Source organism: Natrix helvetica (genome assembly GCF_964273705.1).
Source record: "Natrix helvetica genome assembly, chromosome: Z".
NCBI classification, from domain to species: Eukaryota; Metazoa; Chordata; class Lepidosauria; order Squamata; family Natricidae; genus Natrix; species Natrix helvetica.
In genome coordinates, this window is record NC_138554.1 from 23,074,952 (window position 1) to 23,101,127 (window position 26,176).

The 26,176-nt window shown below is 43.0% G+C and overlaps 1 protein-coding gene across 1 annotated transcript; it reads right to left on the reverse strand.

Moving 5' to 3' along the window:
* UBE2S (ubiquitin conjugating enzyme E2 S) lies at positions 1-23,866 on the reverse strand. Its single transcript, XM_081933661.1, has 4 exons — positions 23,647-23,866; positions 10,625-10,772; positions 9,703-9,893; positions 1-1,663 (listed from the first exon to the last, which is right to left on the reverse strand). The coding sequence occupies exons 1-4, from the start codon at positions 23,647-23,649 to the stop codon at positions 1,373-1,375; spliced, it is 633 nt and encodes a 210-aa protein (XP_081789787.1). The 5' UTR covers positions 23,650-23,866; the 3' UTR covers positions 1-1,372.
* Positions 23,867-26,176: the final 2,310 nt, after the last annotated feature.

Sequence of the window (26,176 nt, forward strand, 5' to 3'; positions counted from 1 at the left end):
TTATTGATTTGTTTCCATTTATATGGGATATTTATTTCAGAAAAGTAATAGGTTAAAAAATCTTTGATGGACTTGCTGCTTTGGGAAAATTCCATAAAATATTTATATAAAAGTTTTTAAGCATCAATAAAAACTAGTTAATAAAATGATAAAGACAAGGGCAAGCAGATTTTGTGTTGCTCTGTGATGGCACTTGTAGGCAATGACGAATGGTCTGAATTGTTGAGTCTTGAATGGACACAGAAATACTGTACAAATAAACTAAGTGCAATAAATATTAGATTCCTAAGCAGAATACATTACCTGATGTTGTTCAGTGCTGATTGCATGGGACAAATAGGAACATCAATTGTTTTATAGGCCTATCTGCCCATCTTGTCCTGAACCTCTGGCACAGAAACTGCACCTCTGTGGCCAGCAAGTTCTCAAATTAGCTTAATCATTGCAAGTTAATGTTTAAGTGTGAAATTCTGGCAGCAATTTCTCAGGAAACCTCTCTGAGGGCTATCATAAAATCACCTGCACTAAAATGACCCAGAGGACCATTTTCTTTGCTTAAGATACCCATGTTTTAAATGCATGAACTTACCCTTCAACAAACAGAGATTGCTCAGTTCCAGGAGGCTGCCATCTAGCCAAGCAGATGTTCCCGGAACAGCCATTCCAGCTTCCCCTTACCTGAACATTCTAGAATATCTACACAACCCCTAAACATAAGAGTCCCATTTTGACCAGTGTCGCTAAGACACATAATTCTCCCCTCTATAAATATACTTGCCCTCAAGTCCATGTCTGAAAATCACAGCAACAAACTTCTGATTCAGGTATTAGGTGAAGGAACATTTTCCTTATCTTGTATAAAGCGATTTTATAAAGTGAAATCTAAAAAGTCATCATATCCTTCCCTTGTATAGTTTTATAAACTATACCAATTTCCTTCCTTTGATGTTTTCTTCCCTTAAAATGAAAACAGCAGCTTTTTCAATCTTCTTCCAAAGGGCAAAAGGTACCTCTTCCCACCTCAACTGAGTTCTGCCCTTTTGGGCTTCACAAGGTGGCCTTCATTTTAAGGAGAGGAACCAGGTACCCTCGACATGGTCCCCACCCCGCTTCATATGATGGCACAACCATACATTAAGAGCCTTCCTTAGAAAACAAAGGCATTTAATAGATTTTTCTGCTTTTATAATTTAAATAACTTAAAAGACTGAAAAGAAGAAAAATCCGACCAGGGCAAGACAAAGTTGGATTGCAGTCTCAAAATGAAGGTGGCAGAGGAAAAAGAGGAGAGATTGAAAATGCACTATGGAATCCCCAATGCCCATAACCCGCCTGTTTCGGACCCTCAACCCCCCTCCCCCCGCTAAATCCCCTAAAGCCGCCGAAGAGCTCGCTTCTTGTCAGTTTTCTTCTTGGAAGCCAGTTTCTTGTCTCTGTCCCCTGCGTGTTTCTTGGCCATGGGACCCTCCCCGGAGACACCTGCCGAAGACGAGCAAGGCTCAGCAGGGTTCTTGGTATGCAAGCCAGAGGAGGGTTGGGCATGAATCTCAGTTAGGAGCCGAGCTCGGGAAGCATACTCCTCATAGTTCTCCAGCAGGAGGCGCCCTGCTTCCTCATTCAGGGCGGATTCTGGGTTGGGATGAATCAGCAAACACTTGATGGTCTGGAGCAGGAGCAAAATAAGGAAATCAGAGTTACAAGAGGGAGGAAAAATTCTCAGTCATCCTGGTCATGGTTGCCGCAAAGGTGTTTTTTACAAAAGGCAACTGGACTTTGTTTTTTGGTTTTTTTTTAAAACGTTTCGCTTCTCATCCAAGAAGCTTCTTCAGTTCTGACTGACTGTGGCATTCACATAATGACCAGATTTGATTAATGGCTGCCACAAAAAAAGAAGTCAGTCAGAACTGAAGAAACTTCTTGGATGAGAAATGAAACATTTTCAAGGGAAAACAAAGTCCAGTTGCCTTTTGAAAAAGCCCCTTTGGGAAGAGGGAGGAATCCTCAGGCAAGACCCAGACATTCAGGAAGATAAAGATACTGGCAGGTCTCCCCTTCCCTCCAAGGACCAGCCTGACTGGATGAGCTTATTTCCTTCTGACTCCCCACCAGAGAGGTTTCCTCCACACTCCTGAAGGAATGGGGAAGAGACATAGGCTTTGGTCACTGGCCAAACAATACAAAACTCTAGATGTTGGGGGAGCACAATGCAGCTTTATACAGGGAGTACTCAACGTATGACCACAGTTGAGCCCAACATTTCTCTCGCTAAGCGAGACGGTTGTTAAGTACATTTTGCCCCATTTTACTGTGGCCTTTCTTGCCACAGTTGTTAAGTGAACCACTGTAGCTGTTAAGTGAATCTGGCTTCCCCATTGACCTTGCTTGTCAGAAGGTTGCAAAAAGTGATCCCATGACCCTGCAACCATCATAAATGTGAGTCAGTTGCCAAGCGTTGAAATTTTGATCATGTGACCATGGGGCATCTACAATGGTCGTTAAGTGTGAAAAACGGTCATGCCACTTTTTTCAGTGCCACTGTGAACGGTCACTAAATAAACTGTTGTAAGCTGAGTGCTACCCGTAAAGGGGAGGGGACGTGCAAACGAGATTTTCTCTTTCGGCAAACCATAGTAGTTGTGACTGCAATAAAGCTACAGTTCCCAATGTACTTCCTAAATGAATACACACGGAACGCTTAGGGAAGGTTTCGAGGCGTACCGGTTGTGGGCGTGGATGTACGTGCGCTTGTGTAGGCAGACAAGGCCGCCTGGGTGGCTAAGAACAATTGATCTGCAGCAGCAAAGGCTAGGAAGCTGCATGGCACCCCAAGGAGTCTGATCCGAAAATCAATGCATCAAAAACCAAGGCAGTTATGTTTGACAAGAAAAATGAGGCAAATGACCGCAGGTTATTCTAAAATGGGGTTTTTTTTTTAAAGAAAAAAAGAGCCATGAGCAAGTAGGTATCTCTGCCTAGTTTGGTACAGTGTTTACTGAAGATGGGGAAACGGTTGGAGGAAAAAAGGCTTGTGAATGCTGGTAGTAAAATAGTGGGTAGTATCTGGCCAGTCACCAGAAAGGAAGGTTTTGGTGAAAGAAGTGAAAATGAGAGTCTCAAGAGTGTTTTTGCTCTTTTTTATTGTATGGAAGTGCAAAAACATAAAAGGTGGGTACAATGGGTGTTTGTGTGTGTGTGTGTGTGGTTGATTGAGACAATGCATCAAGAATGGATGAGGACTGAGTATAAAAGGGAGTAGTGATCTATAAGAATAAAGTATACTGAACTTGTTTAGTGATACAGAGGGAGTGAAGATGAAATCACAAACAACCACAATGGTACTTTGGTTCAAGTAGTCGTCAACTTACAACGGCTCATTTAGTGACCGTTCAAAGTTCCAGTGGCACTGAAAAAGGCGACACCCCATTTTTCACATTTACAACTGTCGTGGCGGCGCCATGGTCACGTGATAAAAATTCAGAGACTGGAAATGGACTCGCATGTTGCAATGTCATGTGATCACTTTTTGTGACCTTCTCGCAAGCAAAGTCAATGGAAACTAGATTCATGTTAACAACCGTACTACTAACTTAACACCTGCAGGGACCCACCTATAACAACTGTGACAAGAAAGGTCATAAAATGGGGCAAAACCCCCTTAATAAATGTCCCCCTTAGCAACAGAAACTTTGAGCTCAATCATGGTCAGAAATCGAGGACTACCTATACTCATCATTAATTGGTTCTAGAAGGCACAATGAGTATCAAGAACGGTGAGTTCCAAACAAGTTTTTCCTATAAGGAATGATGTAGTATTGAGTCACAAGGTAGCCAACACTGACAAGCTCTAGCTTGTGCCTTGAGTACTAAACAAATTATGAGTACTGGGACAAAATTTTTATGACAAAATATGTTCAGTACCAAATCTGACGAGTTTCAAAGCAGCTGAGTGTCAAGGTACCAAGGTATATGAGGAAAGTTTCAGTTAGAGAGGACAGGAAAGATTAAGGAAGTCATAGCTGGAAGGAGTTGATAAGAGCTCTAAAAAGACAAAGATGGCAGGTTTAAAGCACAAAAGGCAACGTATGAAGCACTGTATGGATGTAGTGGGAGCAAGGATGGTTTTCAAAGATAAAATGGCGTGGAGATGTACTGGTGTAAAATACATTTAGCTGCATGGTTTTTTAAAAAATTTCTATGGCACACTATTTGTTACTCTATTTTGCTCTCTTGGAACAAGGTTTGCCTCAGTGGCATAATTGGACACACAGCCATATACAGCAAGGCAATCCGATTGCTCAATTATTTTTTAAAAAAGGGTACACAATTTTACTTTTAAAATGTTTCCATTCCTTCTGTAAAACATTTTTCCCCGTACGAATAGCAAAAATCAAGAGTTAAAAAAGATAAAAACATGTTAGCTCCCAGTTTTCTGCAGAATAAAAACAGAGCTAGGAACAACACAAGTTCACATTCACAAGTGCATTACGCTTCCAGAATCGATCTCTGTTTGTGAGGAAAGGACACTTAGGTAACATGATAGATCAGGGGTCCCCAACCCCCAGTCTGTGGAGTGGCATCAGGCTCCAGCAGCATGCCAGAAACTGGCCTGCGCAAACAAGTGAAGCCTCTTCCACGGGTTGCAGGCAGGTAAATGGACTTTGTTTTTTTCCCCTTGAATATGTTTCGCTTCTCAACCAAGAAGCTTCTTCAGTTCTGACTGGTTTCAAACAAGCTCCCCCCCCCCCCTTGCCTTATCAAGTGTGGGGAGCATCATGACTTCTACAACACTACAGTTTCAAACCCTGAAATTTGAATTCAAACTTTTGGTGGTCATACATTCCCTTTTTGCAGACAGTGGCAACATTCCACAATCCCAGGCCATATTTTGGTTTCAACTCCGGGATTTCAGAATCAAACACTCAGGACTTGGAAATGTGTGCTGAAAGAAGCAGGATAAAAGTTGGACAAGGACAAAACACAGCTTTTAAAATCCCCCCTCTTGCTGCACATTGGCAGCAGGAAAAATTGAGGAATTAAGCTTTGCGAGCTGCGTCGGCTGTTCTTAATGGAGTTCACCAATGACTATTGATTTTCCTTTATTTATTACATTTGTATACCATTGAATCTCCCGGAACGCTTGGCAGTTTACAAATGACTTAAAAATTTATAGTTGATTATGTTTGGCTTTTAAGTGTTTAATTAAATGCAAACATATCTACAAATTACCAAAGCTCGGAAGCACCATTTTGAAATGCTTAAGACCACTTACACTCTCCCTTCATTGTTAAAGGCAAAGATGCACCAGACCAGCATAGACATTAACCAGAACACATCTTATAAATTAATCCAATAATACAAAGTCTCTTAACTAAAATGCTTCCTAAATTATTTCAAACGCTTCTTTCCACATGCAACCCTGACCTCCTTTTTTTATTTCTTCCACATAGCTGTGTGTAAACACTGAACAGCCATTCTCTGCTTTTTTCATCTGGAAACTAAGTGGGCAAAACAGAATATCATTTCTGCCTCCCAAAATTCCCTAAATAAAGAGGGTGTTTTGCTATACATTTTGTGAAAATATATGCAGTATATCATAGAAGTGAGTATAGCCCCTCACATTTTGTAAATATTTAAGTATTATCTTTTCATGTGACAACACTGAAGAAATGACACTTAGCTACAGTGTAAAGTAGGGAGTAGACAGCTTGTATAACAGTGTAAATGGGCTGTCCCTTCAAAATAACACAACACACAGCCATTCGTGTCTAAACTGCTGGCAACAAAAGTGAGTACACCCCGAAGTGATAATGTCCAAATGCGGCCCAAGTAGCCGTTTTTCCTTCCTGGTGTCATGTGACTCGTTAGTGTTACAAGGTCTCAGGTGTGAAGGGGGAGCAGGTGTGTTAAATTTGGTGTTATTGCTCTCACTCTCTCATACTGGTCACTGGAATTCAATATGGCACCTCATGGCAATGGACTCTCTGAGGATCTGAAAAAAAACAAATCGTTGCTCTACATAATGACGACCTAGGCCAGTGGTCGGCAAGCCGCGGCTCGCGAGCCAAATGCGGCTCTTTACACATTTTAATGCGTCTCTTCTGTGTGCCGGGCGCCCACACCCCTCCCTCCTCTCGGGCTTCGGAGGGAAGCTTCTGCGAGTGACAAGTCTCCCAGGCTGTAATTTGCCGAGCTGTACGCGCGCGCCTGTTTTCCACGGCGTGGAGCAGCGGCGAGATTCTGGGCGGCGAGCGATGATTCTGGGGGCCATCAGTGGGGGGGCAGGGTCCCCCCTCGCGTTCCTCATCTTCCCGGATGGCCCCTGGAATCATCGCTCGCCGCCCAGAATCTCGCCGCTGCTCCACGCCGTGGAAAACAGGCGTGTGCGCACAGCTCGGAAAATTACAGCCTGGGAGACTTGTTGTCAATCGCCCGGGCTTTTGCAGAAGCTTCCCTCCGAAGCGTTCCAAGGGAGGGCTGTAAACTTCCCTCCGAAGTCTTGGGAAGTTCTGAGGAGCCCCCCAAGGCAAAACGCCGCTGCCAGGTAGTTAAAAGTACGTCTCTGATTCGTCTCTGTCAGTCTCTCTCTGATTCCCTCCCTCACTCCCTCTCTCTGTTCCTCTCTCTGTCTGTCTGTCTCATTCACACACACACACATACTATGGTCACCTTGTTGAGTGTTCCAATCACATTTGAAACACACTCAACAAGGTGACCACAGTGTGTGTGTGTGTGTGTGAATGAGACAGACAGACAGAGAGAGGAACAGAGAGAGGGAGTGAGTGAGGGAATCAGAGAGAGTCTGACAGACACACACACACACAAACACAGAGAGAGACAGAGAGGGGGAGGGAGGGAGAGAAAGATAGACAGACAGAGAGAGACACACACACAGAGTGAGTGATTAAGTGAATGAGTGAGAGACAGACACACCCACATACACAGAGTGACAGAGAGAGAGGAAGGGAGGGGAGAGAGACAGAGGGAGAGACAGAGACACACACACACACACACAGAGTGAGTGAGACAGACAGACACACACATACACACACACAGAGTGACAGAGATGGGGGAAGGAGGAGAGAGAGAGAGAGATACAGAGAGAGAGAGAGACAGACACCCAGAGAAAATGACAGAGGGAGACAGAGAGGGAGGGAGGGAGAGAGAGTCAAAGAGCCAGAGAGAGAGAGAGAAAGAAAAAGAAAAAAAGAAAGAAAGTGGGAGAGAGAGATGAAATGAAAAACAACAACATACAAACCTGACTTACTCAAACTATCCAAGGAAATGCAAGGTCAATGTTCACATTAGTGGTTGTGACTTTGTCAGTCATTGTCAGGATGTAATTTTCTCTATATTGTAAGGCAAATTTTACAGAATTTAACGTTATCGATAAATAATATCATAATATCGTTCTAAAGTTTTTGTTTTATTAGTTGTGTTATTTGTATCCTCCCGACCTATGTGGATACTTGCATGCAGAATATTCTCAATAAAAACTTATTGAAACTAAAAACAGTGTACCATCCTATGTATTTTCGGTTTTAAAAATGCGGCTCTCCAAATAAATTTCAATCGTGGTTTTGGCGAGATTTGGCTCAGTTGAAAAAAAAGGTTGCCCACCACTGACCTAGGCTATAAGATGATTGCCAGGACCCTGAAACTGACCTGCAGCACGGTGGCCAAGACCATAAGCATTTTAACAGGACAGATTCCTCTCAGAACAGGCCTTGCCATGGTCGGCCAAAGAAGTTGAGTGCCCGTGCTCAGCGTCATATCCAGAGGCTGGCTTTGGGGAACAGATGTATGAGTGCTGCCGGCATTGCTACAGAGGTTGAAGGGATGGTGGGGTCAGCCTGTCACGTGCTCTTCTAAAGATGATGCACAAGAAAGCCTGCAAAAGGTTTGCTGCATTGAAGCAGACTAAGGACATGTAGTTCTGGAACCACGTCCTGTGGTCCGATGAGACCAAGATAAACTTATTTGGTTTAGATGGCGGCAACCTGCTGAGGAGTACAAAGACAAGTGTGTCTTGCCTACAGTCAAGCATGATGGTGGGAATGTCATGGCCTGGGGCTGCATGAGTTCTGCCGGCACTGGGGAGCTACAGTTCATTGAGAGACCCATGAATGCCAACATGTACTGTGACATACTGAAGCGGAGCATGATCCCCTCCCTTTGGAGACTGGGCTGTAGGGCAGTATTCCAACATGATAACGACCCCAAACACACCTCCAAAACCACCACTGCCTTACTAAAGAAGCTGAGGGTAAAGGAGATGGCCAAGCATGTCTCCAGGCCTAAACCCTATTGAGCATCTGTGGGGCATATCCTGGTGGAGGTGTGCAAGGTCTCTAACATCCACCAGCTCTGTGACATCGTAATGGAGGAGTGGCAACCTTTGAAGCTCTGGTGAACTCTATGCCCAGGAGGGTTAAGGCAGTGCTGGAAAATATTAACACTTTGGGCCCTATTTAGACATTATCACTTAAGGGTGTACTCACTTTTGTTGCCAGCAGTTTAGACACGAATGGCTGTGTGTTGTGTTATTTTGAAGGGACGGTGCATTTACACTGTTATACAAGCTGTCTACTCCCTACTTTACATTGTAGCCAAGTGTCATTTCTTCAGTGTTGTCACATGGTAAGATATATTTAAATATTTACAAAATGTGAGGGGGTGTACTCACTTCTGTGATATACTCTGTGTGTGTGTGTGTGTGTGTGTGTGTGTGTGTGTGTGTGTATGTAGTCCTTGACTTACGGCCACAATTGAGCCCAAAATTTATGTTACTAGGCAAGATAGTTGTTAAGTGAATTTTGACCCATTTTACATTATTTTTGTCACAGTTGTTAAGTGAATCACTGCAGTGTGTTAAGTTAGTAACATGGTTGTTAAGTGAATCTGGCTTCCCCATGAACTTTGCTTGTCAGAAGGTTGCAAAAGGGATCACATGATTCCAGACACTGCAACCGTCATAAACATGAGTCAGTTGCCAATCATCTGAATTTTGATCACATGACCATGGAGATGTTGCAACAGTTGGAAATCTGAAAAACTTTTTTTTCAATGCTATAGTAACTTTGAGGGGTCACTAAATGAACTACTGCAACTCAAGGATTAGCTGTATAGTGTTTTTTTTTTTTGGGGGGGGGGGAATCCTCAACAGCTCATTCCAAATCTTTCCATGAGCTATTTTGAAGAAAGTGATACATATGCACACTAAAATGTTTGCCAACTTCTTTGAATTGTCATTATTTCTACATAAAATATCCTAAAATATGCTCCTGTACTCCACAAAAGCCCCAAATCTAGATAAATAAAGACAACTAAACAAATATCTAAATCAGTACTTGTTCATTTGTTTATTCATGAAAATGAACAAAAGGAACATATTGGTATGTGGCAAATGTTTTGAACCTTTCTGAACCTTAATGTGGTCCCCTTGAGCAGCAATAGCTGCAATTAAATCTTTTCAATCACTGTCACTCAGTCCTCTGGCACATAAGTTTGGAGGAATTTTAGTCCAATCCTCCTTACAGAACACTTCAGGTTAGGGATGTCTGTGGATCTCTTCAGATGAATTTCATGCTTCAAATCCTTCTGCATTTTTATATGATTATGTTATTTCTAGATTCTATCATATCTCAAGACCTAAAATGGACACCTAACATCCTGTGATCTACCCAGTTTAAAAACATTACCTACCAGCAGGACATGTCGGATGCCCAGTTCTGCTTTCCAGTCTTTCTTGAGGACGTTGACACAGATCTCCCCATTGGCACCCACATTGGGGTGGAAGATTTTGGTCAGGAAGTAGCCTTTTGGTGGACTGGCAGGGAAGTCTTTGCCAAGAATCAGCTTCATGCGGAAGAGGCCCCCAGAGTAAGGAGTACCTTCTACAAAGGGAAGAAAAGAAAAAGAGGTCTCTTATCACCACAGATAGTCCTCGAATTACAAGCAGTTCCGATGAACTTATGACCCGGATTTGAAGACTGCTCCCGCTAGTCACATGACTACCCTTTGGGCACTCGGCAACCAGACCATCTCCTGGGATCACAAGATCCCTTTTAAAAGGAATAATAATTAAGATAGGGTGACTGGTATAAAAATAACATATTGAAATATTGGGTGGCCCAACAATGAAAGGTTATAATTTAATATAAAGATGTGAATTACTATTAGAATTAATGAGCTTGTTAAATGAAACAAATGTGATTAATCTAATTTTCTAGTATGAAATGTATGATCCTCAGGTACCACACTGTTCACACACTGATATCTTTGTAAAAGATAAAAAATAAACGTATGAAACAGAAAAAAGTAAGTAAAATCATGTTTGCTTTGTGACTGATTCTTTACAACCAACATGAGTTACAACCACGATGGCCAGGCTCCATTACAGTCATAAACAGAAGGAATATAATCTGTATGAGGAATATCTTCTTGAGTAAGACTCACATTTCCAACACCCAGCCTTTTCCTTCCTATTGACCAATAATTCAACATGGGCGGCCTTCTCCAGTATGAATCTTTGACTGGACTAGCATAATCACTACTGTTCAATTTTGAGATGCCACCCTTAAAAAAAATCCCCAAAGATGAACCCTCTTTAAGTAACCCCTCTTACCGGGTCCTTCAATGGTGACCTGCACGTCTGTAATATCCTCCTCATTGGGGAACACCTTGATGCCTTCGGGTGGATCTGATGTTAAAATGGAGACTTCCTTGTAGACCAGCCGGATCACATGTGGAGGCAGGTTTTCAACATTGGAATTCTGAAGAAGTGAGACAGATGGGAGAAAAGAAAGAATGTGGCTCTCGTCTAAAAGAATATCTTAGTTGATGCAGCAAGGGTCAAAATGTTCCAAACAGCACTGACCAAAATATAGCCAAAAGACTTTCCATGACACTGTATCATCTTCACTCTGGACTTAATAGGTTTTGGCCAGCAAAGTCTTCTTCAGCAACGCTTGTACAGATATTTTGAAATCTACATTTTAATCACTCAAATGTATAAGGCTAAGTGATCAAAGCATACTTTTAAAATGTCTTTCCAAGTAAATTTCATTTTGTTTTCATTCATATACATTGTCTAAGGATAATTCTTTAGGATTTGGATTTGTCCTTTATTGCTTTTGAAGGAGTTACGGCTGATTCAGGAATAAAAAGGAAAAAACATGAAGTGAGACCAACAGATTCAAGAGCCTCCACCTCTGCGTGGGAGAAGGCGGAACCTGTTTCAATAGAAATAACATCTCTATTCTACTTGTTTATTAGAATGGATACTGGGATTACCTGCTCCCGGGTTCCTTGTCTATCTAAAATAGGAAGAGGCAGCCTGCAATCTTACAGAAATTGACTGTTCAAATGTCTATCAAGAATAAACTCTCAACTCCAGTTGTCTACTGCAAATGCAAGAAAATGGAAGCAGAGAGAAAGAGGTACAGAAAAATGGGGGGGGGGAGGAGAGAGAGACAGAGAGAAGGACAAAGGGAAAATACAATAGCTCCATTTCAGCATAATCCCCTCCCAGTCAGAAGACCCCCTTCTCATCTTATCCCAAAGTTGCATCTCTTTAGGTATGTTAGAATAATTTTGGAATAAGAATCAGAAAGCTTCACTCTTGAAACTTTGAGGCAGCCACCCAAGCATCATCATGCATGGCCATTTCTCCAGTTCACTTGTGTTTTCCATCAGTAGTTCCAAATAACTCATGAAATATGGGACATCCATTTCCAATATGCACTTTCCCCTATCAACACCCAGCATCAATATGCTCGATACAGGTGATTCTTGATTTACAAGTGGTCACTTAGTGACCATTTGAAGTTACTATGTACCTCTCCAGGGCTACTTATGACCCAGAATCAATGTTCTGATGGCTGCCCCTCCTGCAGTCACATGACCACATTTTGGGAGCTCGGCAACCAACGATTTGAGGGACCCAAAATATGATCACTTTTTACAACTTTTTTTTTTGCTAGGAATCAGTATTTACTTCTGCTTTCCAGCAAAAAAGCACTCCTTTGCGGACAATGGATTTGCTTAACAATAGCAGCATTCACTTTACACTGCATTTGTTTAACAACTGTCTCAAAAATGGTTGTAAAATCAGGCACACTCATGGGGAAACCCTTTAACAACCAGTAGGACTTACAACCGTAATTCCAGGCTTTATTCCGGTTTTAAATCGAGGGCCACCTATGTATGGAAGGCAAAATTTACTTATGAACATCTTACTTTTAAACTATTGCCACCTCCAAATCCCAGGGAGCCCATTTTGCCTATTAAATTGTACTACTCATCTTGTAAGACATGTAAATACCCACATGCAACCTTAAACAAACTTTTAATTATAAAGCTCATCTGCTCATTTCAGCAAGTGAGAATTAGTAGCCTCTTGTAATTGGAAGCCCTTGTTTCAGTATAATTAACAAGAGAGCTATGCATGAACTGGAGAGCAAGGATATTTTAGATGTTTTCTTTTCATTAATGAAAAGAAAATGAAAAGTTTAAAAAAACATTGATACAAACGAACGCTATACCTCATTCTAAACAGCAAATAAGCATCTAATTACATAAAGAGAAGCTAGTCATATGCTTGTAGAGAGGCCCAGAATCAGTATTTCCCATCAATTTTACAACCCTGGTTTGTAATCCACGAAATCTGAAAAAAAGTCCACCCAAACTTCAAAGCAAGACACAAATAGAACCACAACTGAACCCAAAATTTCTATTGCTAAGTGAAATCGTTGTTAAATGAATTTGGTTCATGTTACGACCTTTTTTGCTGTTAAATGAATCACTGCAGTTATTAAGTGAGTAACATGGTTGATAAGTAAATCTGGCTTCCCCGTTGACTGCTTGTCAGAAGGTCACAAAAGGTGATTACATTATCTTGGGACACTGCATCCATCATAAATGTGAGCCAGTTGCCAAGCATCTGAACTGATCCCATGACCATGGGGATGCTTCAATTATAAGTATGAATAATGGTCATAAATTGTTTTCAGTGCCTTTGTAACTTCAAACAGTCACTAAACAAACTGTTGTAAGTTGAGGATTACTTTTAAATAATAAAGCAGTAGGAATATTAATAGCAATAATCATTGTAACATTATTCTCCTCAAAAATAGGTTAGTAAAGGAAAGCCAGTTCACGGTCAGTGTTCAATTGTCGTTTGTGCATTGTCATCAATAAAGACTTCAACATCATTAATCACATTAAATGTGTGTCCAAAGATGACAGGTCATGTTCATTAGTTCATAATGTCCTGGCACATGTTGGGCAAACAGGTGTAGACACTGTACTGCACTGGTGGTTCTAGACCTGTGCAACTGATGTTATGTTGTACTTCCACAGCACACTTCACTTCGTAAACTTGACAGCCATTATGGATGAAGCCATTCCAGATAGAATGATTTTGTGTTCCTGGGTGGTTGAGTCTATGTCAGGCAACTTTGGGGAGGCCTTTATTGTATCTTTGTAACTTTCCTCCTGCCCTGAAGGTAAGCAAGAGAGTTCCTCAAAAAGGAGTTGCTTGGGTATGCCCTAATTTAGCATAAGCATCATGTGATCTGCCCATTGCCTCATCAGCTGATATATGTAGACTGAGGGTAGATTTGCTCTAGAGCAGGGTGTCCAACCACAGCAACACAGCAACTGCGCTGGCTAAGGAATACTAGGAGCTGAAGTCTCAAAAATTGCCAAGGCTGGACTCTAGTGCAACATATGGGCACTAGGGACCAGTTCCGTAGAGAGGTTTTGCAGATCAGAGGGGGGCATGGTTTCATGTGCTGCCTGCATCCCACCGGGGGGGTGGGGGGGCTTCATTTGTTTGAGTGTCCCAGTTTCTGGCATGCTGCGGACCGCTGCCAGTCCACAGATTGGGCGGTAGGGACCTTTGCTCTAGAGAAAACCTCTGGAACTTTAATTATCTGATGCCTAATATTCTGTGAAGCCAGGATATGTGGAAATGGTTACCTTGCATATGTTCAATAACCAGTCTGCGTTTTCATAGAAGGGTAATGACTCTGTAGACCCTCAATTCTGTTCCTGGACTAATTCCTCAATGCTCCCACACAGCAGAGTTCAGTCTATTGAAACCAGAACTTGCCTTTGCTATTTTATGGTTAATCTCTGTATCAAATGGTCACTACTGAGGAGAGGTTGCTACCAAGATAACTAAACTGTGCTACTGCCTATAATTTTTGCCTTTTATGATTTTGGGTTCTGTGTATGAGGAGCAGGCAGGTGCATCCCTTATACCAGTGATGGCTAACCTTTTTTGGATCGCGTGCCAAAAGCAGGGGGAGCATGGGGGGGGGGTCGTGCGCGGGCATGTCCACACCCATAATGCTATGCATGGGACCCCCCCTGCACGTGCATGACCCTGGCCCTCACCATCCTTACTTTTGGCCCGCAACGGACCCATTTTTCTCCTTCCCCAGGCTCCAGAGGTTGTCTAGGAGCCTGGGGAGGGTGAAAACAGCCTCCCTCACCTCTTGGAGGCCCTCCAGAGGCTTCAGGAGGTTTGTACGGACAACCCAGAAGCTCCAGAGGCTTCAGGAGGTTGTACGGGCAACCCAGAAGTTTGGGAACAATGACTTCCGGTTTGTCCATAGGGCCGTTTTTCGCCATCCAGAAGGCAAAAAACGGCCCGAAGGGCAAGCTGAGACTTTCGGTTTGTCTGTAGGACCGTTTTTCGCCCTTCAGAGCCTTCAGGAGACTTTAAGTCCATTCCCGAACCTCCGGTTTGCACGCTGGATGTTTTTTTAGGGAAGCCTCCAGAGAGCGAAAAACGGCCGAAGTCAGCTGGCCAGTGCACACATGTGTGCTGGAGCTGATAGGGCAATGCCTCACACTGTCAGGTTCTGAAGGGTTAACAAAAACAGCCTTACACAGAAACATTTTGAAATGCAGCTTGTATTCTTCCTTCGGCATGAACTGACCAACAAAGCACTAAGGCAATGATAAATTGTCAGAGCTGCCACCCAGTGCTCCCCACCACCTTTTATAGTTACTTAGTAATTAGGATAACCTGCACCTCACGCGTGCGCACACCCATCCCCTCGTAACCCAAAACAAGCACCACCCAGCAATTAATCGTGGATTGTTGTCAGTCAGTTATCACTAGCTTTGTAGATTTACTCAGCTGTTTGTGTAGGAGTGAAGTCTGTTGAGTCTTGGCAGTTGGCCCAGGTTTCTCCCCTGAATGGCAGCTCCAGGCCTCTGGGCTGGCCGGAGCTGACATGCGCCCCCCTACCACGGAGATAGCATTTGGGGAGCTACAAATTACAGTCAGTTAGGAGTCGAAGGACCCCTTCCCCACGGTTTTGTGGGATGTCTGTGGTGGAATCTCGCTATCAGGTGGGGTGCCCTGCAGTCCTTGCTATGAACCCACGATGCCTCCGACAGTGGATAACCTTTCCATAAAACAAGGTATTATAACCATCACCTGATATCTAGTATATCTTGCACTACATAGTGCTGTTCCCCATCTACAGTAACCGGGGCTGGCGGCCGTAGTAGGTCTCCTCTGATATCAGATGCCTGAACTGATCGGAGCAGGCTGCAGTGGAAAACTGGATGTGTTTTCCCCAGTAGAGGGGGGAGTCTTAGCTGCATTATGATCGGGTTAATAACTCGCACTATTGGGAAAGGCCCAATAAATTTGGATCCCAGTTTCTTACATGGCAACGGCAACTTGAGATATTTAGTGGAGAGGTATACCCTCTGGCCTACATGGAAAGGTCCTTGCACCTTCCGTCTTTTATCGGCACTCTTTTTATATATGGCAAAAGAGTGACATAACGCATTCCTCACCACTTTCCAAACCTTTTGCATCTGGGATATCCACTCCTGCGAGGTCGTGTCATCTGAGCGCACCTGAGGACACTCCAGAATTGGAACGAACCCCTGCCCTGTAGCCACATGAAATGGGGTAAACTCCGTACTTTTGTGCACTGCATTGTTATATGCAACCTCTGCAAAGGGAAGGAGTTCAGCCCAATCGGTCTGTTAGTACTGGACGTAACATCTTAAGTAGCGCTCCACCATCGTGTTTGCTCTCTCCGCAGCACCATTGGTCACAGGGTGGAAGGATGTACTAAGTCCTTCTGTAGACCCCACCATTGCCACAAATCTGCGCCAGAACTGGGCAGTGAATTGCACTCCCCTGTCTGAAATTATTCTTTTGGGGATGCCATGGAGTCTATATACATGGGTAATGAACAGTTTGGCCAGCTTCCTAGCAGATGGAAGGCCGGTACATGCTACAAAATGAGCCTGCTTGGAGAACAGGTCTATTATCGTCCAAATGACCTTGTTCCCTTGGCTGTCCAGTAAATCTTTGATGAAGTCCATGGTTATCTGTTCCCATGGCCGAATTGGAGCTGCCACCTGCTGTAAAAGTCCAGGAGGCTGGCCAGGCCAGGCCTTCATGGTAGTGCAAACAACACAACTCCTTACATATTCCTCATGTCCCTCCTCATGTGGGGCCACCAGAACTGGCGATTTACTAAATGTAGAGTCTTGAGGAACCCAAAATGTCCAGCCAAGTGAACGTTGTGGCAGCGACGCAGCATGGCCACCCGTACTACACTTGGTATGTATAACTTCAACCCCTTCCAGGCAAAGCCCTCTCGCTGTATTAATAAAGTTTGATTTTCTTGAAACCACTGGTCCATTGGGAGTGCTGCTTTTATCACCCTGGAGAGGTCCTCCCCCTGGGCATACAAGTTTGGTGCCGGTGCGGCCTGTTGAGTGGCTAGCACCCTAGGCTGTGATGATAGCCTGCACTAAACCCTCCCTTTTATTATGATACTGTGGTTTGCGGGAGAGGGCATCGGTTAAGAAGTTCTTGCCCCCCGGGTTATGCCCTTTGGACTGCAGCATGATCCCAATATAGATCAGCCACACAGTCAGCAGCCTCTTCATCCATCACTGCCATCACCATGTCCCACTGAGATGTATACATATAGCCGTAACGATCCATGTCATTTAACACCTGGCCTAAGAAGAGGGCCACTCATCCTGGGCTACCGTCAAATGTAGCCAGTATTGCTGGTGGATCCTAGCATCCCATCATTCTGGGCCCATCACCAGCTGGAGACCCCCTCTGGGTAAAGAGAGGGTGAGGTGCAGAGATCTCTTGCGCCACTCATCTCCCACAGATGTCCAGGGCAGCTTGGGGTAAACCTAGCCAAGGCGGCTGACCTCCTACTCTTGCAGCCCCTTGGGCACCATACCGTTCTGGATTGGTTATGCTGGGCAGTCCAACGACTCCCCCTGCCTGTTGGGATCCATGTTCCAGGGACCCTCTCCAACCACTCCCACGTCCATTAACTTGGAAGCCCACTGGCCCAAACCTTTCCTGCAGCACCTGTAGAGTTGGGCTGTCCACCGCAGTGGTGTTATTCCAATCGTCATCTGAGCTGCGCCTTTCACGCCATTGGGCAAAATGGGTTCCAAAAGAGGTGAGCTGGGGAGCATGTGGTGGTAAGCCTCTGTGGTCCTGAGTCTCTGGCAAGTCCAGACACCAATCCCCTGCATGGGCCTGGCCCACATCGGCCTCCAGAGGTTCTTCTTTAGGCTTCCATGCCGCCAAGTGGTCCTTAGACCTTGCATCCAATGGTGCCTCTCCTGCTGGCCCTGACACAACCTCCAGCAGAGTTGTAACAGTTGCCATGGGAGACTCCTCCAAGCCACAAGCCTCCAACCCAAGCACTGTACCTTCAGCCATGATGTGAGCTCTGACAAACTATCAGGTTCCGAAGGGTTAATGAAAACAGCCAGACACAGAAACGGCTTGAAATGCAGTTTGTATTCTATGATTTTACGACTTCTTGTGGCAGTCATTAAAAGAAACCCATAGTTCGCTATGAGCTGATTTTGCCAAAAACTGGAAGTAAATGCCAGGTTTTGGCAAAATTGTCACAAATTGAGTCATGTTATTGTAGGATGTTGCAAACATCTATAAACGCAGCTTGATTGCCAGAATGCTTGAAGTGTGGTTATTTTGAGGGGGAAAAACAACTGTCAGAACTTTGAATCCAGTAACATCCCAGATCGGTCACTTAGAATTTCAAATGGTTGCTAAGCAACTGGTCACAAATTGAGAACCATCTATTTTCTACTAAATACGGTGGGGCTGCTGAGCCAAATTTGCGGTGATATCTTCACAGCCTTGGCAGCTGATGGTATGAAGGGCTTTCATGAGGCCATAAAATGAATCCATGATTCTGCTCCTGATGTTGGTACGTAGCAATACAACCTCTGCAGAACACCAAGGTTCCTTCCGTGACTCCAGCTACTACTGTAGGTCATCCATGGAGCTTGTTGATGGCAACCTGGGGAATCCTGCCTATCACCTCACTGTTAGTAGACACTCAGTTGCGGATGGTTCTGAAGTGGACAACTCATCTCTGGAAGATCAGAGCCTTCTCTGCACAGGTAGACCTCAACTTACAATAGTTCGTTTAGTGACCATTCAAACTTACAATGGCACTGAAAAAGTGATTTATGATTGCTTTTCACATTTACAACTGCTGCAGCACCCCATGATCAAAATTTGCACACTTGGAAAATGACTCTATTTATGGCAGTTGCAGTGTTCCAGGGTTGTCTTCAGTGTTACTACTTTAACAGCTGCAGTGATTCACTTAACAACTGTGCCACGAAAGGTCGTAAAATGGGGCAAAATTCACTTAAATGTTTCACTTAGCAACATAAATGGTAGTACGTTACTACAACAGTTGTGGTAGTACGTTACTACTATTCATTACTACCTGTAATGAATTTTATATTATACTGAGGAGGCAAACTCCAGAGAATGACACTTCTGGGATAGTGTTAAGGCCTTCACAGAACCGTTTCAAGTGGTTTTCTTCAGCATGTCCCTATACTTTGTCTGCCTTGGTGCTCCGCCAGGCATCTTGTACTTTAGGCAGTTTATTCTGGACTATTCTACAAACGCTGGTAAAGGTGTTTTTCTTGGCAGCTGAATGATAAGTCATTCTGATAGACGAGATGAAGGCGATGCTTTTCAGGAAGTAAAGCCTGTACCACTTCATCATTCTCATTGAACCTCAACAGTGCCAGCAAGATGTCGGTCAGCAAGCTTAGCTTTAAGCCTTCAGCCAGTGCTGAAGCTGTCCTGGGGTTCTTCATCTTGGCCCATTAATCCTTTTCATGGTCTTGGTTCCTAGTAATCACCATTTGGGTTGGACATGGAGCTTCATTTTGGAGACAATGAGTCTGTCCAACGTTTGGCACCACACATGGTCTTGGTGACTCTGCCTGTTTTTTTTCCTGACAATGACATAATCAGCAAGATGCCAATATTTAGAATGGAGGTGCATTCAGGAAGTCTTGTTATAGGTAGTTAGCAGAAAGTTGCACGTGGTGATGAGGCCATGTGTTGTACAGGTCTGCAGTAAGATAGCCCATTACTGCTACACTTGCCTGTTCCATGTCTTCAAGTGGCTGCTTGCCAGATTGCAGAATTGCACCCTATTCTTGCATTAAAATGATGGGTTAGAATCAGGGCAGAGCAGCTTCAAATTCTTTCTTGTGCCAATCACTTATTCTGAACTTAATCTATCCCACAGGTTCTTACTAATCAATGATCATAAAAAATTTATTATTTGCTCTTGGGATGTCCATGAGGCTAAAGGATTGTGTGTGCGCACACGCATGAAAGGATGGGAGGGGATGGCACATACAGTAATTTACAATTTGAAACACACTACTTTACTTAAGTCAATATTTGAAACAGGCAGACTATTACTTTGAAAGTATTTTTAAGCTCATTTTGAATGCCACATGATTGTTTCAAATGTCAAATATTTTACACATCTCTGAGAGAAGAGATTCTCCCTTTAAACAAATACAGAGCATTCATAATAAGCCACCTTTTTCAGGCACTAGAATTCATCCTGGGATTTTGCATAGTTGTTTTTTGTTTTTGTTTTTTTTAAATGTCCAACATCTAACTTCCAAAACTTCTAAAACTTTTAAAAAACAAATTTTAAAATAAAACTTGAAAGGCTGTTATTGTAAGGTTCCACAAGCACTATCTGAAATTGTAGAACTTAAGGCATCCAGGTGTCCTTCTGCCAATCATTCAAAAATTGGATTGCAGTGATGAGGGGAAAGACAATCAGCTTGCACCCACCTATCCCTTGCATTGAAGAAGGGCCAGAATTTTGTAACATCTACAGAAGCTTCACCGCTTTCAGGTAGTCCTCGACTTATAGTAGTTTATTTAGTAACCGTTCAAAGTTACAACTGCACTGAAAAAAGTGAGTTATGACTGTTTTTCAAAGTTACAACCTTTCCAGTATCCCCATGATCATGTGATGAAAATTCAGATGCTTGGCAACTGTTTCATACTTATGACCATTGCTGTGTCCCAATAGCATGTTCATCATCTTCTACGACCTTCTGACAAGCAAAGTCAAAATCAGATTAATTTAACTCCTGGGTTACTAACTTGTCTACTGCAATGATTCACTTAACTAGTGAGGCAAGAAAGGTCATAAAATGGGGCAAAAGTCACTCAACAAATGTCTCACTTAACAGAAACCTTGGGCTCAATTGTGGTCATAAGTTGAGGACTACCTTTACTAAATTTTGGACATCTGTCAACTATATGTAATCACAAGAAAATCAGAAAGAATTCCAAAGAATTTCCCTGGCTTCAAACACTGAATGGGCAGCATACAGTACACAAGAGTTACTAAGGGAAACTTCCTGTACTTTGTGACATCAGACTATAGAAACCCTCAGGTCTCTCACTTGCACTATAGGTACATCCAACTATATTTCACTATCAGTTCTAGAATCTCAAATAAATATTTCAGAAATTGGCATTTTTAACCTTTCTGACAAATCAAGACGAACTACATGTTTGATGACTAACCTCTTCGAGAAGTGGTTTAGTTCTAAAAACTAGGTTTTTAAAAATGATAATAAAATACAGAAAGGAGCAGGGCCTTTTGTACCATGACTTTTCTGCTTTCCCTGAAAGCTTACTGCTTCCATTTCAAGACCAGCCATGGTTAATCTCTGTCATGGGCTTCCCTTTCTATATTTTTAATTCCACATTAATTTATTATCATAGCCACAAAAGCTATTCTGTTTGATGATGGAATAATAAGAAACATTGTTACAATAACCATGGGTTGCACATTAAAATAACCCTTTGCCAAAGTGTAAGTACAGCTACTACACACATTCTTGGGGATTTGAACTAACCTAATGAAAAGCAGTACCTTAATACAGAGTTTGACACTTGAAAAGGATAATCTACAGAGCTACTATTGATGCCTGAGCAACAGTATTCTTTATTACTTATTTTCCTTTTGTGCCCACAAAATCTGATTTTCTTCAGAGACCATTTAAAAAAAAGTTACAGCACAACAATCTATCATCAACGATGGTAGAAATGACTGCACCTGTCTTATGTTAGTGACTTATAAAGTGACTATATAAACAGAAGCAGAATAACTCTCGATGTTATGAGAATACTCTCTCTTTGGAGCAAAAGCAAGACAAAGATACTGTACACTCAAATCCAGTAAGGAGAATAATATAAAACACGGGTGTCAAACTTGTGGCATCACGTAGTCGTCACGTGATGTTTTGCGTGTTTTTTCCCTTCATGGAGCTGGGATGGGCGTGTCCTGCGCATGACCATCCGGCCCATGGGCCACCAGTTTGACACCCCTGACATAAAGCATCCAGGCAAGATCGTTGTGGTTTTCCTATCCTAATATTCTCAGTTTGCCTATATAGGCCAATAAAACTTTTAAGTTAGAATTTGTCCTTGTTTAGTGACAGTGATGAAAAAGTAACTCAATGACCAATCTTGCATTTACTTCTCATATCTGTAAAGAAAAGAAAAGCTGAAATAAAATTGTCATCCTGGTTTCACTCAGGTCCTTTGCTTAACGAACAACTGCTGGATGCTAAGTAGGACTACCTGTACAAGAAAAGTGCTTTGTCCCCCCTCCCCACTTTTTTTGTACACACTTTAAAAAAGCACTCAATGAAATCCAAATGCTCAGGGGATGAAGTTATTAGAGAATCTTGGTTCCATCCTGCACCCACAGGCACCTTCAATCTTCAGTGAAGTCCCCCTCCACTGCCATATATTACTTGCCAAGTCTGACCCCTTGAGAAAAGGCCAAATTTAAATACACTTGAAAGCATGCAAAAGCTCAGAGACTGCAGATTCCAATACCAAGGGAAAATATTTGAAAGGGTATGTGGAATAGTGCACACAAACACAACTGTGCATTGAAGAGAGCTAAAGGGCTAAATGGATGATATCAGAGCAAAAGACTTTTAAAAGACTAACACTGATCTTAAAACAGTATTGTTAATGAAACCATTAAGATTCACAGCTTTGATTACTGTAACCCACATTTACAGTGCTAATGAGTGAAAAAGTTGACATATATGGAATAAAGAATATTTGTAGCTCAGGGTTGCATGAGGGGTCTTTGATGCTCTCTGAGCTTGCTATTTTCTTGCAGACATTTCCTTACCCAAACTAGATAACATCATCAGCATTACTGCTAGCATCACTATCACTAACAAGCTCAGAGAGCACCAAGGACCCCTCAAATATGGAATATTCCTTTGAGAAAAGGGGCAACTTCTCATATCTGGCAGGAAGAAAACATGCAGTTACCTAGATGCCTGCCAAAAAGAAAGAAAAATGCACACCATTTTAACACTTATCCAGATGGTATTCTGTATCAATAAAGATGGTAGAAGTTGTCCTAACACCATCGAATTCCAGAAAAATCAAGCTTATTTATGTAGTTAGTGTTTAGAAATCTATTTTCCTTTCAATGGTTAGAAATCTACTTTTCTGTATAAGTATTTATGTTTTTTTTAAATTATCCTCTGGTCTCCAGAAAATGTGTTTTCATAAGAACAAACAGTAAGATATGCCACGCTTGTTTCAGGGGAAGAGCTTGGAAGGGACAATAAAGTTAGAACAAAGAAATAAAGAAGCATAATAATTTCAAACATTGGTTTGAAATGTGGCATACTTCATGGACAGCCCATGGTATCTAAACCAAACTTTAATCTTCTTCAAACTATTTAAGCTGCAGAGATCTAAAATTTTAATTGAACATTCAGAAAGACTAAAGGCCAAGCCATACCTCAAAAGCAATATTTGGATCCATTTTCCTGCAATACTATCATGTCCCACTCCACAACCTTTTACTCAATTATCGACCAACTTAAAGTAGATCTGAGAAATGCTCTGCATCCAATACTGAAAGATGCCACTCTGTCCCAAAATAAAACTTTGGTAACTGTTCCCACATTTTCAGTGTAGAAATCTAATGCTCATCCGAAGCCTAAAGATCATAAAATCTTGCACAAAGATTTTGGTCCCTAGTTAGTAGCAGTACACTCAGGCACAAAAAGACACTCACTCCACATGCTACTGGGTTTTTGAACTTACACACAGTACAACATGTAAGCTCTCCAGATTCTGCTTTTGGGAAAGAGTTCACCATCGGTTTACCCACACCCTACGTTACCCATGTAAACCTACCCAGGTTCTGGGGAGTCCCAGAGACCAAGCTTCAAACTTCGAACAAGTGGGCAAGGAAAGCCACTCACCATTGTGTTGGGTCTGCAGAGAGGTTGCAAAGTAGCACGATTTACCCTGATCTCTGGAGGGCTCACATACGCGCCTTAATCGATACTTAGATCCCTGCTGATCAAGGAACCTATCCTTAATTGACTTGGGGGTTCAGACAGCCCCCACTGAGTGGATGCTGGATCTTCTTGTTTAGGAAGTTTGCAAGTGTATATTTTTAGGATTTTTTCCCCGTCACTCCCCCCCCCCTCTTCCTTCTTCCTCCTGCTTCCCCTCTGTGAGACACCCCCCCCCTCCCAACTCAACTCTGCCACCCTCTTTTAATGAGGGTGGCCTCTGACCAACAAACGATTTTATAACCCTCGGTCAAGATCAGCCACACCCCTTTAGAACCCCGGCTACCCAATCAGGCCGGTTAGAACGGAGGGAGTCCGGGCCATCCCCCTCCCTTCTTGGGTCCTCTCCTCGCTGAGAACCGTTGACAACCAATGTCCGCGACAGTCGGCAGCCAATGGGGAGAGGCGTAGTGGGGAGGCGGAGCTATGGAACTTGATTGGAGGAATTTGAATATGAACGCTTGGGCAAAGTGGCGTTTAAAGGAAAGGTGGTTATCTACTAACGGTCGTGAGAAGGAACTAGAGGAGGGGCGGGTTTCAAATTGTTCGATTGATGGGAAGCTTTGCCAATAGCATGCAAGCGTGGCCGAAAGGCGATCGCGTAAGAAATCGCAATTCAGGTGGCCGCGCAGCCAATGGACGACGACAAAGTGGCCAACGGGGAAAGCCTTTTTAATCCTCTTATTCAAACAAAGCGGGCAGGGTCCTAATTGGTCAAAGGAAAAAAATAATCCCACCCACCAGGCAGAAGACGCATCTAATTAAAACTGAGAACGAAAAATAAATATGTTGATACAGTACTGATAATAATGCACAGGACGGGGAATGCTATGAGGTTTTGACAGGAAAAGCAAAACAAAACACTGCTCAGGCATAACCATTCGGGGTTTACACACATCTCCCCTTCTGAATAAGGTTGCTTCAACCTTCCTGTGCGCTGGGACTACAATTCCCAGAATCCTCAGGGCATTTAGAAATGGAACAGGTTGAATTTCAAAATACCTGAGGGGCAGCAGATTGGGCAAAACGAATAAAGTTCTAAAGTCGTTCCTTTGCTCCGCTGCCTTGAGCAGTTCGTCCCCCAGCTTCTTTAATATATCGCAGGAAGACAAATTATGCAAAACAAGACTTGAAGCCAGATATCCATTGCAACGTGTTTGAAGATGCTTTGTCCAACTCTTGCATTGAAAGAATATATAATTAAATTTACATTTTGGATTATCAGATCCTTATTCAATTTCTTTTGTCTGGCATATTTATCCTATATTTTTGAAGTGAACAGAGAATTTCAATTTTCAATTTTATTTGATTTATAGACCACCCCCTCTCCCCGAAGGGACTCGGGGCGGTGTACAGGCACCACATTAAAAACCATATACAAAGAATAAATACACTTAAAATCAAATTAAACCTTAGAGCTGTACAGGATGGTAAAAATTAAAAATCAACTTAAGACCAACCCCTAAAAATTTAAAAGTGCAGAATTGAGGGACTAAACTGGGATTAGGCCAGGCCAGCTAAACTAAACAGGTGGGTTTTAAGCTTCTTACGGAAGGAGCAGAGATTGGTAGTTGTTCTGATGTCACGGGGGAGGTCATTCCAGAGGGTCGGGCCCATCACAGAGAAGGCCCTACTCCTGGGCGTCACCCGCTGGCACTGCCTAGTGAACGGCACCCGGAGGAGGCCCTCTCTGTGAGAGCGGATCGGCCGAAGGGATGTATGGGGCAGGATACGATCCCGCAAGTACCTAGGTCCTGTGCCATTGAGCGCTTTAAAAATGATAATCAACACCTTGAAACGCACCCGAAAAGCCACAGGTAGCCAGTGCAGCCCGCGCAGGAGAGGTGTTACGTGGGAGTACCTAGAGACTCCCGCAATTGCCCGTGCGGCCGCATTCTGAACCAACTGCAGCCTTCGGGCGCATCTCAAGGGGAGCCCCATGTAGAGAGCATTACAGTAGTCCAGCCGGGACGTCACAAGCGCATGGTGCAGCACACCATGTGGTGAATTACAGATAGTCTTTTACAACCACAATTGAGCCCAAAATTTTCATTGGTAAGCAACATCTATGTGTCACTTGGGTTTTGCCTCATTTTACAACTTTTCTTACCACAGTTGTTAAGGGAATCAATGCAGTCGTTAAGTCAGTAACGTAGTTGTTATGTGAATCTTGCTTCCCTATTATTTTGCTTGTTGGGAGGTCGCAAAAGGTGATCACATGATCCTGGAGCACTACAACTGTCATAAATATGAGCCAGTTGCCATGCCTCCCCATTTTGATCAGATGACCGACCACGAGGGTGCTGCAACGATCATAAGTGTGAAAAATGATCATAAATCATTTTTTTCAGTGCCGTTGTTACTTTGAAAGGTCATTAAATGAATAATTGTAAGTCAAGGACTACCTGTACGCTTACAGCAGTGTTTCTGAGCT

What these genes read in the sequence shown, in the direction of transcription:
- UBE2S (XM_081933661.1), bottom strand. An exon ending in GGTCACCATTGAAGGACCCG is followed by an intron (nt 9,894 to 10,624) that starts GTAAGAGGGGTT and finishes TTCCCTTTGTAG; the next exon opens with AAGGTACTCCTTACTCTGGG. An exon ending in GCATCCGACATGTCCTGCTG is followed by an intron (nt 1,664 to 9,702) that starts GTAGGTAATGTT and finishes CTCCTGCTCCAG; the next exon opens with ACCATCAAGTGTTTGCTGAT.